The 15573-nt window shown below is 39.4% G+C and overlaps 1 protein-coding gene across 2 annotated transcripts; it reads right to left on the bottom strand.

The window, feature by feature from the left end:
- Positions 1–2281: 2281 nt before the first annotated feature.
- LOC146638932 (zinc finger CCHC domain-containing protein 7-like) lies at positions 2282–13804 on the bottom strand. 2 transcript variants are annotated; one of them, XM_085371776.1, is made up of 8 exons: positions 13143–13804; positions 11159–11232; positions 6808–6918; positions 6526–6696; positions 6260–6295; positions 5718–5822; positions 5289–5406; positions 2282–2757 (listed from the first exon to the last, which is right to left on the bottom strand). In XM_085371776.1, the coding sequence occupies exons 1-8, from the start codon at positions 13516–13518 to the stop codon at positions 2282–2284; spliced, it is 1467 nt and encodes a 488-aa protein (XP_085227902.1). In that variant the 5' UTR covers positions 13519–13804. The 2 variants fall into 2 exon arrangements, with proteins under 2 accessions (XP_085227902.1, XP_085227901.1); XM_085371775.1 differs by having other exon boundaries at positions 11171–11232.
- Between the last annotated feature and the right edge of the window lie 1769 nt (positions 13805–15573).

The raw sequence follows: 15573 nt of genomic DNA, 5'->3' as shown, positions 1-15573 counted from the left end.
CTGTTATCTTTGGCATTTTTCATAGATTTGGCTTTTTTTTTTTTTTTAAAGGAACAAATGATGTGCCTTTGTGACAGTCTGGTAGTAAGAAAAATACGTTACAATTCCATTTTAAATTGGTTTCTTGCTAGGGCCTCTGTTATTTGTAGATACAACACCGGTTCAGCCCTAGATTTAGGTGCCTTTTTGTGCTTAAATGATTCAATGTAAAAAACAATATTCCAATGTCCAAAGAAAAACTTTGAAAGACTTTTGCTCAAGGCTACTTTAAAACAATTACAGAAAAGTCTGGCACTTTAGAAGGAAAACAAAACGAAATGAGTGATTCAAGACTTCCACAGTTTCTCCTTTACAGTATACATGTAAGATAAGATAAGATAGAACTTTATTAATCCCTCGGGTGGGTTCCTCTGGGAAATTCGACTTCCCAAAAAAGCACAGCAACGACCGAAGTTACAGTTACAGAATTGTTATATATATATATATATATATATATATACACACACACACACACACACACACACATATATAAATACAGAGACAAATATAAATAAAATATACAAAGGGGATAAATAGAATAAATAGGAATAAAAAATAAATAAAAATACAAGTGAATTGCACATTTCAAGTATTGAGTCTATTGCACTGTTGACTATTTACAAAAAGTATTGCACAAGGTATTGTACAGTGAGGTGAAGAGGCACTACAGCTTAGTTGTTGCCCCCTCCTTTGTCCTCCTGTTTCCCCTCCCTCTCCCCTCCAGAGAGGAGTTAAACAGTCTGATGGCGTGTGGGACAAAGGAGTTTTTAAGTCTGTTAGTTCTTGTCTTGGGGAGAAGCAACCTGTCACTGAACAGACTCTTCTGATTGTTTATGGCCGTGTGCAGAGGATGCCCAGCATTGTTCATAATGTCCAGCAGTTTCTTTAATGTCCTTTTCTCTGCCACTGTCACCAGAGTGTCCAGCTTCATGCCGACCACAGAGCTAGCCTTCCTGATCAGTTTCTCCAGCCTGGATGAGTCCCTCTTTGCTGTGCTGCTCCCCCAGCACACCACAGCATAGAAAAGTACTCCAGCAACCACCGACTGGTAAAACATCCTCAGGAGCTTCCTGCAGATGTTAAAAGACCTCAGCCTCCTGAGGAAGTACAGTCGGCTTTGGGCTTTTTTATACAGGTGCTCTGTGTTGCATGACCAGTCCAGTTTATTGTCCACCCACAGCCCGAGGTACTTGTACTTGTTGACCACCTCCACCTCCTCCCCCTCTATCTGAACCGGCAGTGGACCTTCTCTGGACCTCCCGAAGTCCACAACCAGTTCCTTAGTCTTTGAGGTGTTGAGTTGCAGGTGGTTTGTGTGACTCCATGCGACAAAGTTCCTCACCAGACTTCTGTACTCCTCTTCCTGATCATCCCAGATACACCCCATGATGGCCGTGTCGTCTGCAAACTTCTGAATGTGGCATAATTCAGAGTTGTAGCAGAAGTCAGAGGTGTACAGGGTGAAGAGAAGAGGGTAGGTATGTCTGTGTAGGTTCTCAATCATCCAGGTCCTGGTAATCTAAGGAGATACACTCAGTTGTACATCTGCATCTAAAGGATAAAGGTCACTCTTTCAAGGACGTCAATGATCACATTTTGGACAGAGAAGACAGATAATTTGAAAGAGGAGTGAAAGAAGCCATCTATGTCCACTGTGAAGGACCATAAACAGAAGGGGTGGCTTACAACACCAACTGTCTGCCACCTACGATCCAGTTTTGAGATCCCTAACCCCTAAGGGAGAACTCCCACTAGGGCTTAAATACCTGGGATTCTCCACCATTTGGTCTTAGAAGTGAAAAAGCTTCTCAGATGAGAGGTGAAATGTCCAGTTGCTTTGGTTTCCAAGCTCCTTAGACTACAGTATTCATGCTTTTCTTTACAATATGCCACTTAAACATCTAGGCAGATTTCAAAATAATACAAAAAAATTAAATATTACTAGGAAGGCAACTACGGTACATTCACAAAATATTACATCTGAATAAAAATCTAATTTAATATAATCTAATAAAAACAAAACATGTTCAAAACTGTGTAGGTGTAAAACACTTAAGTATTAAACTACAAAACTAAATATTAAGTACCAAAGTACATTCCTGTATAATTTTCAGTTTTCTGTACTGTCATTAAATGTTGATAAATAACACATCAAAAGATCACAGACACAAAATGACTTCTTTGCAAACTTGTTACATTTATTAGCACCTAAAAAATAAATGCATTAAAAAAAGATCAGCTATCATTTTTTTCTGTGGCGTACTCTTTGTTTTGGGGAAAGAAGATTTACACTCCTGATATCTATGTCAGCATGGGGATACAAATACCCACGTTTTACCCCTCCTCTTTTCTTCCACCTTTCTGCCTCTCTGCTCTTCTTGCTCTTTTTGCCACCTGTCTCATCCCTCCTTTTCTTCTGTGGAGGTGCAGTGGACTGTTTTTGCCTGTCATCGGGCCGACTAAAGGGGACTCTGGGATAGACTTCGTCATCAGAGCTACAGCGGGACTTTATCAGTAGTCCTCCTTCCCGCCTGGCCTGAGCTTCCCTCCTCAGACGCTTCACCTCTCGTCTCTCCTTGCGCCTCTCTTGCCACGTCTTCCACGTGCCAGCTCGGGTGTGCAGCTCCTTCTTTGTCTTTGTCCACCCCTGGACTGATCGATTCTCCTCACCGCTCGTCCCTGTTTTTTCAGACAGGTCTGAGAAAACATGTGCAGGCTCTGAAAACACAGAAACACAAAAGACGTCCTTGACAAGTCTGATCCTGTTTTAACTGAATAACAGGTGATTAAAAGCAGCTGTTGAACTAATAAATCTTTTCGTTTATTTCCTGATCAAACGCGGTGTGAAAAGAACGCTTTATCAACCAACTGTGCAGTTCTTCTTAACTCTACAGAGATAATGTTTTTCAGTTCATTGTATTAGTTTTATGTTTTAATTCACTTAATTCACAGTGCTGGTTTCAGTCATTAAAAGGCAGCACTGATAAACCTACCAATCCCACCCAAGCAGTAATTGGTGCATTTAAATAGTGAAGGGGCATACTTTGTTGCAGAGCTGTTAGAGATCAAGAAAATGTGTCCAATAACTAACATTTCAGACCCAGAGTTACACTAATCCAAAGAAAGCACCTTCACAGAATTCACATGTCAATCTATTCTCACCAAAATGAAGCACGCTGGTGCATTTTGAAAGTGTTCCCTCACCATTCAAAAGAGCCAGCAAAAAGCATAGATGCCCAATAACATCATTTGTCTTTTGATAAATCGTTTCATTTGAAATGTTTTTCTGGGCAGGATGTGATCTGCTTGCATTTTGTATCCCACTTCTGATTAAATACCCAAAGCCTTGTATCATTATCATGATTCTGCGATGCTTCTTGGGCAAGGTGAATAACAGTCTGGATAGAATCACAAAAAAACTAAGTATGATTAAAGCAATCCCAAAGCAGAAAAATGGCTGGCATTTCCAATTCAAAACCAACAAACATTTAGGTCCACACATCTCTAGACAATGACATTTTTAAAATCATTTTTCCTCTGTACACCATCACTATGGATTTAAATCAAACAACTGAGGTATGACTGAAGTGCAGACTTTCAGCTTTAATTCAAGGGGTTTAATTAAAATATTGTCTGAACTGTTTAGGAATTACAGCTATTTTTATACATAGCCCTCCATTTTCAGAGGTATTTTCAGAATTAATTGGACAACTTACCTATAAATGCTTTGTGCTACCATGATACATCGAATATTCCTGTAAAGCTCACCTTTTCGTCTTCAAATCCGTTTTAATTTAGTCTCAAGCACAAATGGGAACACAGTCATTTAAAAAGTGCCTGTAAATAGGGCCGCTACCAGGTCAAAGGTAAATAAAACAGGTTAATCAGATAAACCATCTCCAGCTGACATCATTTGTATCTCGTGGTGATTCACTAGAAATCTCAAGGAGGAGGAGGAGGAGGCTATCGTTAGACTGAAAAATCAAAATAAACCTATCAGAGAGATTGCAAGCACTTAAGAAGTGACCAAAATCTTTAAAGAATCTGGTCCATTCCTAAAAAGGATGAATGCACTGGCCAGCAAAATGCATGATGACAGAATTATTTCCATGGTTAAGAAAAACTCCTTCACAACATCTGACAATGTGAACAACACTCAAAGAGGTAGGCGTATCATTATTAAAGTCTACAATCAAGAGACACCTTTATTAATGGAAATGCATAGGGCTCACAACAATGCGCAAACCACTGGTTACACTCAAGAACAGTAAGATCAGATTAGACCTTGTCAGAAAACATCTAAAACAGCCTGCGCAGCTCTGAAACAAAATCTTTGGACCAACAAAACCATGATGAACTTGAACCAGAGTGATGGGAAGACAAAAGTATGGGGAAGGAGCAAAACAGCTCATGATCCAAAGCATATCACATCACACAACACATATCTTCCTAACATGGTGGAGGCAATGTGACAGCATGTGTACATATGACTGCCAGTGGAACCAGATCACTGATGTTTATTGATGAGCTGACTGCTGATAGAAGCAGCGGGATGAATTCCTAAATGTAAAGGACTCAACTCTCTGCTCAGATTCAAACAAATGCTGCATAACTGATTAGACAGTGCTTCACAGTACATATGGATAATGACCCAAATTGTACTACAAAAAACCCCCAAAAAACAAACAAAAGTCTTTCTGAAGGCAAAGAAATGGGATATTTCAATGGCCAAGTCAGTCACCTGATCTAAGCCCGACAGAGCATGCTTTTCAGTTACTGAAGCCAAAATAAAGGCACAGCCTGAACTGACAGCAGCTGCAATAAAGGTGTTGCAGAGCATCTCATGGGAGGAAAAACAGCATTTGGTGATGTCGGTGGGTAGTAGACTTCAGCAAGTCATTGAATGCAAAGGATTTCACTATATTTAAAATATTTAAAGTTAGTGCATCCAATGACTTTTGATCCCTGCAGTTATAAAACCAAAGTCTGCACTTCAACACATAATGATCTGATTGTTCGATTAAAAGTCAACTTGGGGGATGTACAGAAAACATATGGACTTGACTGTATATATAAATGAACAACCCATTTCAGGAGATAATTTTGGTTATAATTCACGCTCAGTGTTCAGTTTACATCTGCTGTTTTCGAACTAACAGGCAGCTCCAATAAACTCACATGTACAGCCCAAACAAAGATACACCGATTGTAAAATAATAATGTAAAAACTCTGATATCAGCTTCATCACCTTTAACTCTTTCCTCTCGCCTGGTCCGAAGTTGGAGAATGTCTTCCCTGGTGTCATATTGGTAAACATAAGGCAATGATGGAAAAGTGCCCGTAACCATCCTCCTTTTAGTGCACTCCTGATACAGAAGACAGGCAGTGATACACATGAGACAAAAGAAGAAAAAATGAGTTGAAGGATGGATACAGGACAGTGGAAAATGGATGCAACTGAGACTTAAATAGAGAGAATTTAACTAAGTTTGATTCAACACAAAAAAAGAACAGGGGGAGAAAAGAATTTGGTGAAGCAAAAAAAAAACTAAACAAAAAAAGAGTAGCAAGTTTAGGGAAAAGACAAGTGAGAGACCAAACAGATTAGGCAATAGACATAAAGGCAGACAAAGATCGAGTAAAAGTAAGATGAGGATTAAATGTATTTATCACTTACATAACCGTAATGTCCTCTTTTAGAGCAGTTGTAACAATGAATGCGGCACTTCCTGTGATGGAGGCTGTGGCTTGCCTGTGGCCTGAGGGGAACCGCTACCCTAATCTGGAAGAAAAAGGTCAAATGCAGGACATTTCTACAGCGATAACAGACTTTCACTGATCTCTTGGCTATTTTAGCAGTACACACCTATCAACAGGCTCCTGATAATGGGTGTATTCTGGTCTGATCCCCAGCACGTGGGATCTTCATTGCATTTGATTCCCCTGATCTCTTTCCCCCATTTTCCATCTATTTTGTCCTGTGACTATCAATGAAAAGGCAGCGAATACAGCTTTCAAAATTGCCTAATTAAACCGGTCCCCTGCCACCTAGTACCTAGATCAATTCTATTGCTTACTTTAGAGAAAAATCATTAAGAACTCCAATTAGGTTTACACATTGAGCCAGAAAGGCTTGTTATTATGCATTTTGCTGAGTAAAGAAGATTAGATTAAAAAAAAAAAAAAAAAAAGAGCAGATAAAGAGCAGTCAAAACTCACTGTCAAGTGGTATTGTCTCCATGTATCAGGGCAAGCCTGAGGAAAATCCAGAAAACAGAGAAGAAATGTTTTCTTTAAAAGCAACAACGAGGAAGACAAAGAACTGTTTGCAAGAAATAAAACAACACTTCATAAATTGAGCCCACACAATCATGAGGTTACAGAATCTGTCAACAAACAACTGTCAAATGTTTTCAACGCTTCCTTCAGCACAATAACACACTCTGCAACACCAACACTCAAAGGGGCCAGACCTGCGAACTCACATCAGAAAGGTGCCCTGTCATCCCGCAGCGCAGGCAGTGCTGGTTCCATACTGGAGGCAGATCACATGGCTTGAGCCCGTGTGAAGGCAGTCCACATCTACCACAGGGGCGACTTGGACATTTCCTTTGGATGTGACCTTGGATCCCACAAAGGACACATATAGGATATTTCTGTCAACACAAAGACAAAAAAAACAACAAAAAAAAGATTTTTAAAATGGTCCTGTTGAGGAACCTCTGCAGGTGTCCATGGAAACAGCACTGATGAGTGAGTTCATTTACCTTGCGGAAGGAGCAGCTTTTGGCAAGGTGTCCTGTCCTGTTGCATGCACGACAGAACAGGGAACAACCAGGCGAGAAATAACGGCTGGTCAGAGACTGATCCGCGCCACTCTAGATAAGATGATCCAGGAATAATCCAAGACAACACAGAGATTTTTAAAATTAGGTTAAACCATAATTTTGTCTCCACACTGCAAAATCAAAGGTACAGAAGGCAAGGCAAGGCAAGGCAAGGCAAGTTTATTTGTATAGCACAATTCAACAACAAGGTGATTCAAAGTGCTTTACAGAGACATTAGAAACAAGAACAAATAAAAAGCATGATTTAAAATTGATTAAAACAAGCAAATAAACTAACTAACTAATTAACAAACAAACAAACAAACAAACAAACAAACAACAGTATATAAAATCAAAACAGATAAAATCAGAACAGTAGATAAAATCAGTAGTTAAATGTAAGTTTTGAAATTTAAGCTTAAAGTGTGGATTTGGTGCTTTATTCAAATGCAGCTGAGAACAGGTGAGTCTTCAACCTGGATTTAAATAAACTGAGTGTTTCAGCTGATCTGAGGCTTTCTGGGAGTTTGTTCCAGATATAAGGAGCATAAAAGCTGAATGCAGCTTCTCCGTGTCTGGTTCTGACCCTGGGAACTGATAAAAGACCGGATCCAGATGACCTGAGGGATCTGGATGGTTCATACTGGGTCAGGAGGTCATTGATGTATTTTGGTCCTAAACCATTCAGAGCTTTATAGGCCAGCATCAGAACTTTAAAGTCTATCCTCTGAAGGACAGGCAGCCAGTGTAAGGACCTCAGAGCTGGACTGATGTGGTCCACTTTTTTGGTCTTAGTGAGGACTCGAGCAGCAGAGTTCTGAATGAGCTGTAGTTGTCTGACTGAGTTTTTAGGTAGACCTGTAAAGATGCTGTTACAGCCTACTAAAGATGAATGCATGGACTAGTTTTTCCAGGTCCTGTTGAGACATCAGATCTTTTATCCTTGATATATTCTTGAGGTGATAGTAAGCTGACTTTGTTATTGTCTTAATGTGTTTTTCTAAGTTTAGGTCTGCATCCATCACTACACCCAAATTGCTCGCCTGGTTTGTGGTTTTTAGATGTATAGATTGAAGTTCTCTGGTGACCTGTAATCGTTTTTCTTTGGCGCCAAAGACTATTACCTCAGTTTTGTTTTTGTTTAGCTGGAGAAAATTGTGGCACAACCAGTCATTGATTTCCTCAATGCATTTACCAAGAGCCTGTACAGGGCCTCGGTCTCCTGGTGACATTGTGATATATATTTGTGTGTCATCTGCATAGCTGTGATAGTTTATTTTGTTGTTGTTTATAATCTGTGCCAGTGGGAGCATGTAGATGTTAAACAGAAGGGGTCCCAAGATGGAACCTTGGGGAACTCCACATGTGATACTTGTCTGCTCAGATGTGAAGTTACCTATTGATACAAAGTATTTCCTGTTTTCTACGTATGTTTTGAACCAGTTTAGTACAGTTCCTGAAAGACCTGTCCAGTTCTCCAGTCGTTTGAGTAATATGTTGTGGTCAACTGTATCAAATGCTGCACTGAGATCCAGTAAAACTAGGACTGACATTTTTCCACTGTCTGTATTCAGACATATGTCATTAAACACTTTGGTCAGAGCGGTTTCAGTGCTGTGGTTCTGTCTAAAACCTGACTGGAAGGCATCGTAGCAATTATTCTGTTTTAAGAAGTAACTGAGCTGTTGAGAAACTGCTTTTTCAATGATCTTACTTAAAAACGGGAGATTTGAGATCGGCCTGTAGTTGTTCATTTGTGTCTTGTCAAGATTGTCCTTTTTCAGTATAGGTTTGATTACAGCAGTTTTTAGTGATTCTGGAAACACACCTGATAATAAAGAAAAGTTGACGATCTGTAACAGGTCTGACTCTAAAGTCTTTGAGACCTTTTTGAAAAAACTTGTTGGCAGGACATCTAAACAGCAGGAGGAGGAGTTCAGTTGACCTAAGATGTCCTCCAGGTCTTTGCTGTTAATAGGTTGAAACTGTTTCATGGTGTTTAAACAGTTTTTTGGTGGACACAGTACATATCCTGGATCTGCTGTTGATGTACCAATTGCTTGTCTAATTTTTTGGATTTTTTCAGTGAAGAATTTGGCAAAGTCATTGCAGGCCATGGTCGAATGAAGTTCAGCTGCCACTGACACAGGGGGGTTTGTTAGCCTGTCAACTGTAGAAAATAAGACCCGAGCATTATGGCTGTTTTTAGTGATGATGTCAGAGAAGTAGGACCTCCTTGCATTCCTCAGTTGTAAATTATAATTGTGAAGTTTCTCTTTATAAATGTCATAATGAACCTGGAGGTTTGTTTTTCTCCATCTGCGCTCAGCTTTCCTACACTCTCTTTTTTCATTTTTCACCAGTGTGGAGTTTCTCCATGGAGACTTTTTCCTTCCAGAGATAACCTTCACCTTAATGGGAGCAATAGTGTCCATTACATTTAACATGTTAGCATTGAAGCTATTGACGAGCTCATTGACTGACCCTCTGGACAGGTCAGGTGTTAATGGGAAGACCTGGTTAAAAATTGCACTACTGTGTTCAGTTATACACCGTTTTGTGATCACTGTTGTTGATATATTTGTGTGGGCTGAGATTTTACTTTCAAAGAAAACACAGTAATGATCAGACAGGCCCACATCAGACACAGTAACCTTTGAAATGCTCAGGCCTTTGGAGATCAGTAGGTCAAGAGTGTGTCCTCTATTATGTGTGGCCTCTGTTACATGCTGAGTCAGCCCAAAGTTGCCCAGAGTGTTACTCAGGTCTTTAGTCCCTTTGTCCTGAGGGTTGTCCACATGAATGTTAAAATCCCCAGCAATAATTACACAGTCAAAATCAACACAGATCACAGACAGCAGTTCACTGAGGTCATTAAAAAAGTCTGTGCAGTATTTGGGAGGCCCGTAAACATTAAGAAACACAACTTTGGATGGGGCCTTCAGCTGTAAAGCCACATATTCAAAAGACTGAAAACTTCCAGGAGATAGCTGCTTACATTGAAATGATTCATTAAATAAGACAGCAACCCCTCCTCCTCTCCTGCTCGCCCTGACCTCACTGATAAAACTGTAGTTAGGAGGGGTCGTCTCGATGAGAACAGCTCCACTGTTACTTTGGTCCAACCAAGTTTCAGTTAAAAACATAAAATCAAGGCTGTGCTCAGTGATTAAATCATTAATTAAAAATGTTTTCCCAGCTAGAGATCTAATGTTTAATAAAGCCAACTTAAGTGTTTTAGAGGTATTACTTGTCCCCTCGTGTTTGGGAGCAGTCTGTGGCACACAAGGTATGTTTACTATGTTTAAAGATCTTTTAGAGTGCAGCTCTCTGTGTTTTGACCAGGCCACATGTCTCCTGTCACCTAAAAGTACAGAAATTTTAAAACCTTCTAGTAAACAGGGTCCCAGCTTCTCCTGGGAAAAGTCATCACTGCCATAATCCTCACAGCCCGGACCCTTCACACATCACGCATCAGACTGCGGAGACAGGGCATGAAGAGGAACTAAGGGGGGCGAGGCTGGGCAATGTGACTTCGATTGCTCTGTTGAGGGTGGGGCTCGATGGCGAACCTTTGGCCGCTCTGGTGGGGGGTTTATGGGGGACAAAAAGGGATTGGGACGGGGGGTAGATCTGAGCCCAGCAATTTGTTGAAGTTATTTGACAGAAAAAAGAATGCTGTACTCATGAATATACATTGATTAGAGTGTAATTACATCTTCAAACACACCAATGCCTTCCAAAACCCTTAAATCTCTTTTTCATTATGTCTTTCTTCTCCATCACTGCTCTCCCACTGTTCCACCTGATCCTCTTCCTCCTCACCTCAAACCTCCTTTCCTGACTTGAAATCGGAGCTCTAACACACAAAAGCATGCATAAAATGCTTATTTATTCCCAATGTTGTCGCAATTGCTCCAGTCCAACAATTTTAGATCAATGTCAAAGAATGTTTCACTAACACTGGTTAATTGCAGCTAACAGAGGTTAACAAGGGCTAATAGCAGCTAAATGAAGCTAATAGCAGCACTTACATAGAGAAAAGTTCAGCATCTTCAAAAGCTCACCTCAGTGTTGCTGTCATTGGGCAGACGTGAGCTTCACTGACTCGTTGATTCATATTGGACTTATTTCACAACATTTTACAGACTCCCCCAGATTAAATTAAAGTGGACACCCGGCATATTGACAGCTGAGGTAAACTGTGGACTGACAGGCTACACTCACTGCAGATGAGCTGCAGTGAGTCGTCCTATAGTATTCATGAAAGCTGATAAAAATCAAAAGTTACCTCAAAAGTTACCTTGTCTTTCACAGATACAGCCCAGCTTTCTTTTACTGATTTTCGCACGTTGCCCTTCAAATCTGTGTTGGAGAGAAAGACCAGGGGGAACATTAATAAATACAACTAAATATTGTGTGCAATAAAATATCCAAATTTAAGCTGATCTCAGCATAGTTACTGAACAGAAACATAAGCACCTAAAAAAAGGGAATAAAAAGAAAAATAGGGTTTTTCAAAGCTTGGTAATCTTTTCTAAGCATTCAGTCTCGATAAAGCAGGAGCTCTAAAAAATAATGAAGGGCACCTGACCTTTCTGGACTAACTATCACTTATGTGTAAAGAAAACCTAAAACTTTACTGCTCCAGTGGAGCCCCGAGCTGGTGGGTCAAATCAAAGTGGTTGTTCTGTGCAGCTCCCTGGTGTGAATATGATAATCTTCATCCAAAGCACCAAGCTAAGCAAACTGTCTCTGTATACACTTTTTAAATAAATTGCACTCCCACACATTTACAAAAATAACTGTGCACTTACTGGGTCCATTTACTCTTTTGGTTGAAATGCATTTACAGAGATGTGTTTTTAGTCACCTTTATTTTTCTTCATTTTTATCTCTATGCTGGAAGCTGGTACATCCACAAAAGAATAACTAAACTGTATCACCACAGCCCATTATAGAAAACAATACAGCTCATGGAAACATCAACAGTAGCATAATAAGTAAGCAATAAGTACGTAGCATCTGTTTGTTGTTTGCACTAGCTGCATTTCAAAGCTGTTTTCTCTCTAATTAAATAATTATTAAAGTACATGTATTAAAGTCTTTCTTTTGATCGCCCGCATCCAGTTTTTTTGTGAACCAATCCCCATACCAGTGAGCACAAGCATGTGGTGACAGTTCGTGATTTCTTGGGCTCCCATTTTTGTTATCACCCCTTATTTTAATTTAAGTATTGATTACGCATGTAATTAATTGTGCATGGTTCAAAGACCTATTCATGCCACAAAATTTAGGTGTTTGATGACTTTTGCAGATCAAAATGGCTAAATGTTTCCCTGGGGTGGATTACTTTTCTTTGACCCTCATGTATTATATTCACTAGAATTTGTTGTTTTCCAGTTACAGTACCCTTGGATGTGATTTGGTGTACATTTCTCCAATTGTTAAAACACAGGCACAAAAAAACTTCAGATATTTTGCCAGAAATTGCTGAAACAAATTACCTTTCAACATAAAAAAAAATTAATCTAAGCAAATCTCAAAATGAAAAATTGCTTTGTTAAACTAAACAAGGAGCATTTTAGAACAACAAGTTAGTACATAATTTTTACTGGATGTTTTTAGTTAATGCAATAATGTTTTTATATTTCTTGTAGTTTGCTTTATTTTGTTTGTTTGTTTTTTTGCTTGTGCTAGCATCGTTTCTGTCAGGTAACACTTCCAAAAGGTCCACTATGAGAATAAGTATGATTAATTTTAATGCTTCTATTCATTTACTTATTGCACGCATAGTATCGTGGGATTGTTTTGGTCTGTGGTATGTATTAGAATCAAATTAAACTGATCAATCAAATTAATACTGCACGGCCTCAGTAATCTTTTGGAATTACATTTAAATGTACATCAATTTTCAATTTTCCACATATATATATATATCAATAATATACATTAACCAGACAAAACTTCAAAGGTGAAGCCATACAGTAATATGTAATCTACATATAGTCACTGTGAATAACATCCATCCATCTGGATTAGCTGAGCTTTAACGCACATTACAAATAGGTAGTGGAATAATCGCATTTACTTTTATTTATTTTGTTATTGCAGATTTTGGTTGGATATCACTCCTGTATTGCACTTACTTCTGACTTTTTGCTTTCATATTTAAACTCTGCGAAATCTTCCTCTCGCGCTTGCATTAGGACTACGGAAATAAAATGGCAGGAAACTATATTCTTAACCCAAAAGCTGACCAAGTCAAGTTTCACCTTCATCATCTAATTCCTCCCCGGAGCTGTTCCTGTAGCTCAGATTGAGCTGGATGTTTGAGTCCTCCACCTGTTCCTCCCCTTCCAGGATCATCCAGTCCTCTATGGGCTGATCCTCATCTTTATCGTCCCGTAGGTCATCACTAGAAGACACTTCCAGCTCAGCGTCCAGCAGAGCCCTTTTTCCTCCAGAGGAGAATGGAAAGACCAGGAGGAGCGGAGGGGAGCTTTCTCTGCTCTGCCGTGCAGCTTGTTTGCAGCTCATCGAATGTCTCATACACCCTCCTTCGTCTTCTGAACTGCTGGACCCCCGAATAAAGAAGTCTTCGGAGCCCTCCTGCCCATCATCAGCTTCATTTTCCTCAGTGTGCTCCATAATCAGACCTGACACAACCTGTAGCTGAACAGCGCCACTCACAGGCGACTGTCTTCACTGCTAGCAAACAGCGATAACTGATGGGTGTTTTACACGTTTTTATTAACGTCTTTTATCCGACCGAACTAAAACCGTTTTGGTTTAAACCGGGATAGTTACCGCGCGGGTGTGCAAACATTAAAAAAACGTATTTTGTCGCGAGCTAAGTAGCACCGCTGTGCACGAGGCAGTTAGCTAAAGTAGCAGCTAAACATTACCAAGTCAAATAACTTCAGTAAACATGATATCCGGCTACCTACACCTTTAACTCCCAATACTTCGCTTTCAGGTTCATGGCGTAAAATTATTGTTCCTTCAATACAGCGCAGAAAAAGCTTGTTTTTCTCCCATGCTTGTTTACTTGTGTGGAGCGGTTTACCCGGCGTTTCCGGAAAATGTTGGACAACCAAAACAGAACCCAGCGTCCAAAGTCTGTCTAGGAGTTTCCAGGTATAGTCAGTGATAAAAGAGGAAGAGGTCCACGTTTGTATGAAAAACTACTTTTGTTGGGTTTAATTGTTAGCGATTGAAGTTAGACCATTTTATAATATGGACTTCAGTCTGCAGCGTAGCTACAGCTGTAGGATTAATTTTGTGAACTAAAAATAGATTATTTAACTAAGAAATGTAATCACATTAATACATTTTGAACTGAAATAGGACTATCAGCCTACATTCAGTCAAGCGTAATCCTAATTAGAGGTTAACTATAAAGGTCTAGTGTTATATTACAATCAATGTAATAAATAAATAACTAAAAAAAAGAAGTGCACCCTTTGTCAATTTTAAGGCTTTACATATCAAGACATAATAAAAGACTCAAGAAGTTTATTGTCATTTTGTATGATGTTACCCAGCCTGAAACGAAATACGGTTTCTCACCAGCCTCCACAGTGCAATAAGCAATACAGTTTAAACAGAATAAACAGATTAAAAAGAATAAGTTTAAAAAGAGCAGTTAAAAGGCAGTAATGAATTGCAACAATAGTTATGGATAATAATAGCATAAAATCAAAGTTCTAAAACAAACTCAAGTGACATTCGTTCGGATGGATAGCAGCAGTCCATTCACTGAAGGGGATGGTTAAATTAGGTAGTGTGAGTATCTGAGGAGTGTATTGTATGTGTGTACGTGTGTGTTTGTGTGCGTGCGTGTGTAGACAGGGACAACACAGTCCGCTTGTGGATCTTACAGTGTAGCTGTGTGAATGGCTGTGTGGGTAGGGAGGGGGCACAGTCCATTTATCAGAAGGCTTATCAGGTCTTAAGATAAAATATAAATACAATGAGATGAGTAACACGTGACTTATTACACTGTCATTATTTATTTTTTATTTAAAAAAAAACTAAACCAAGAATTGTGTGGAAAAACTAATAACGCCACATGATTCAGAAGTCTCTCACATGATTGTGGAGGAATTTTGACTCACCGTTTGCAGTATTTACAATATTCCTTCAGTTCATTTGAGGGTTGCACATTTTCAGCTGTGCACAGCTCTTAAGGTCCCACCAGAGGATTTCAATCAGGTTTATGTCTGGACTTTAGCTGTGCCATTGCAACGCCTTAATTCAGAGGAGGGGGTCTCTGTCATCCTGTCATGCTCTACAAATTTTGTTAGTCTTGCAATTATCTTACATCACTGCACATAGCAGAGAACAATAAACAATCAAAATTTAACCTAAATGTTGCGCTGAAAAAGTATACCAGCTGCAGCTCCCCTGCTTCCCACAGCCTTGCCTTGATGCTTTTCTTCAGAAAGTGCCAAACATCTCCACTGTGGTTTTTATCTGTCCAAAGGACATTAAACCAGCAAACCAGAACTTCTGCTTTTATAGAGGTTTCTCACTTGCTGATGATCAGTTTGCATCTGGCTGCTTCTTACCATCTTAATTCTGATGTAAGTAGTTGGAGTGCACACGATAATCTATTATAAAAATACTAAATTTGTGACGTTCTTACACATAAAAATGATTTGATGTGCACACCGAAAATAAGTTGTATGCACCTGATGATTT

The sequence above is a fragment of the Diplotaxodon limnothrissa genome, linkage group LG2, assembly GCF_057381915.1.
Source record: "Diplotaxodon limnothrissa isolate DT_005_m linkage group LG2, D_limnothrissa_male_GT1.1, whole genome shotgun sequence".
Taxonomy (NCBI): domain Eukaryota; kingdom Metazoa; phylum Chordata; class Actinopteri; order Cichliformes; family Cichlidae; genus Diplotaxodon; species Diplotaxodon limnothrissa.
Note: the sequence above shows the minus strand (reverse complement) of the source record. Positions and strands in the feature narration are given on the sequence as shown.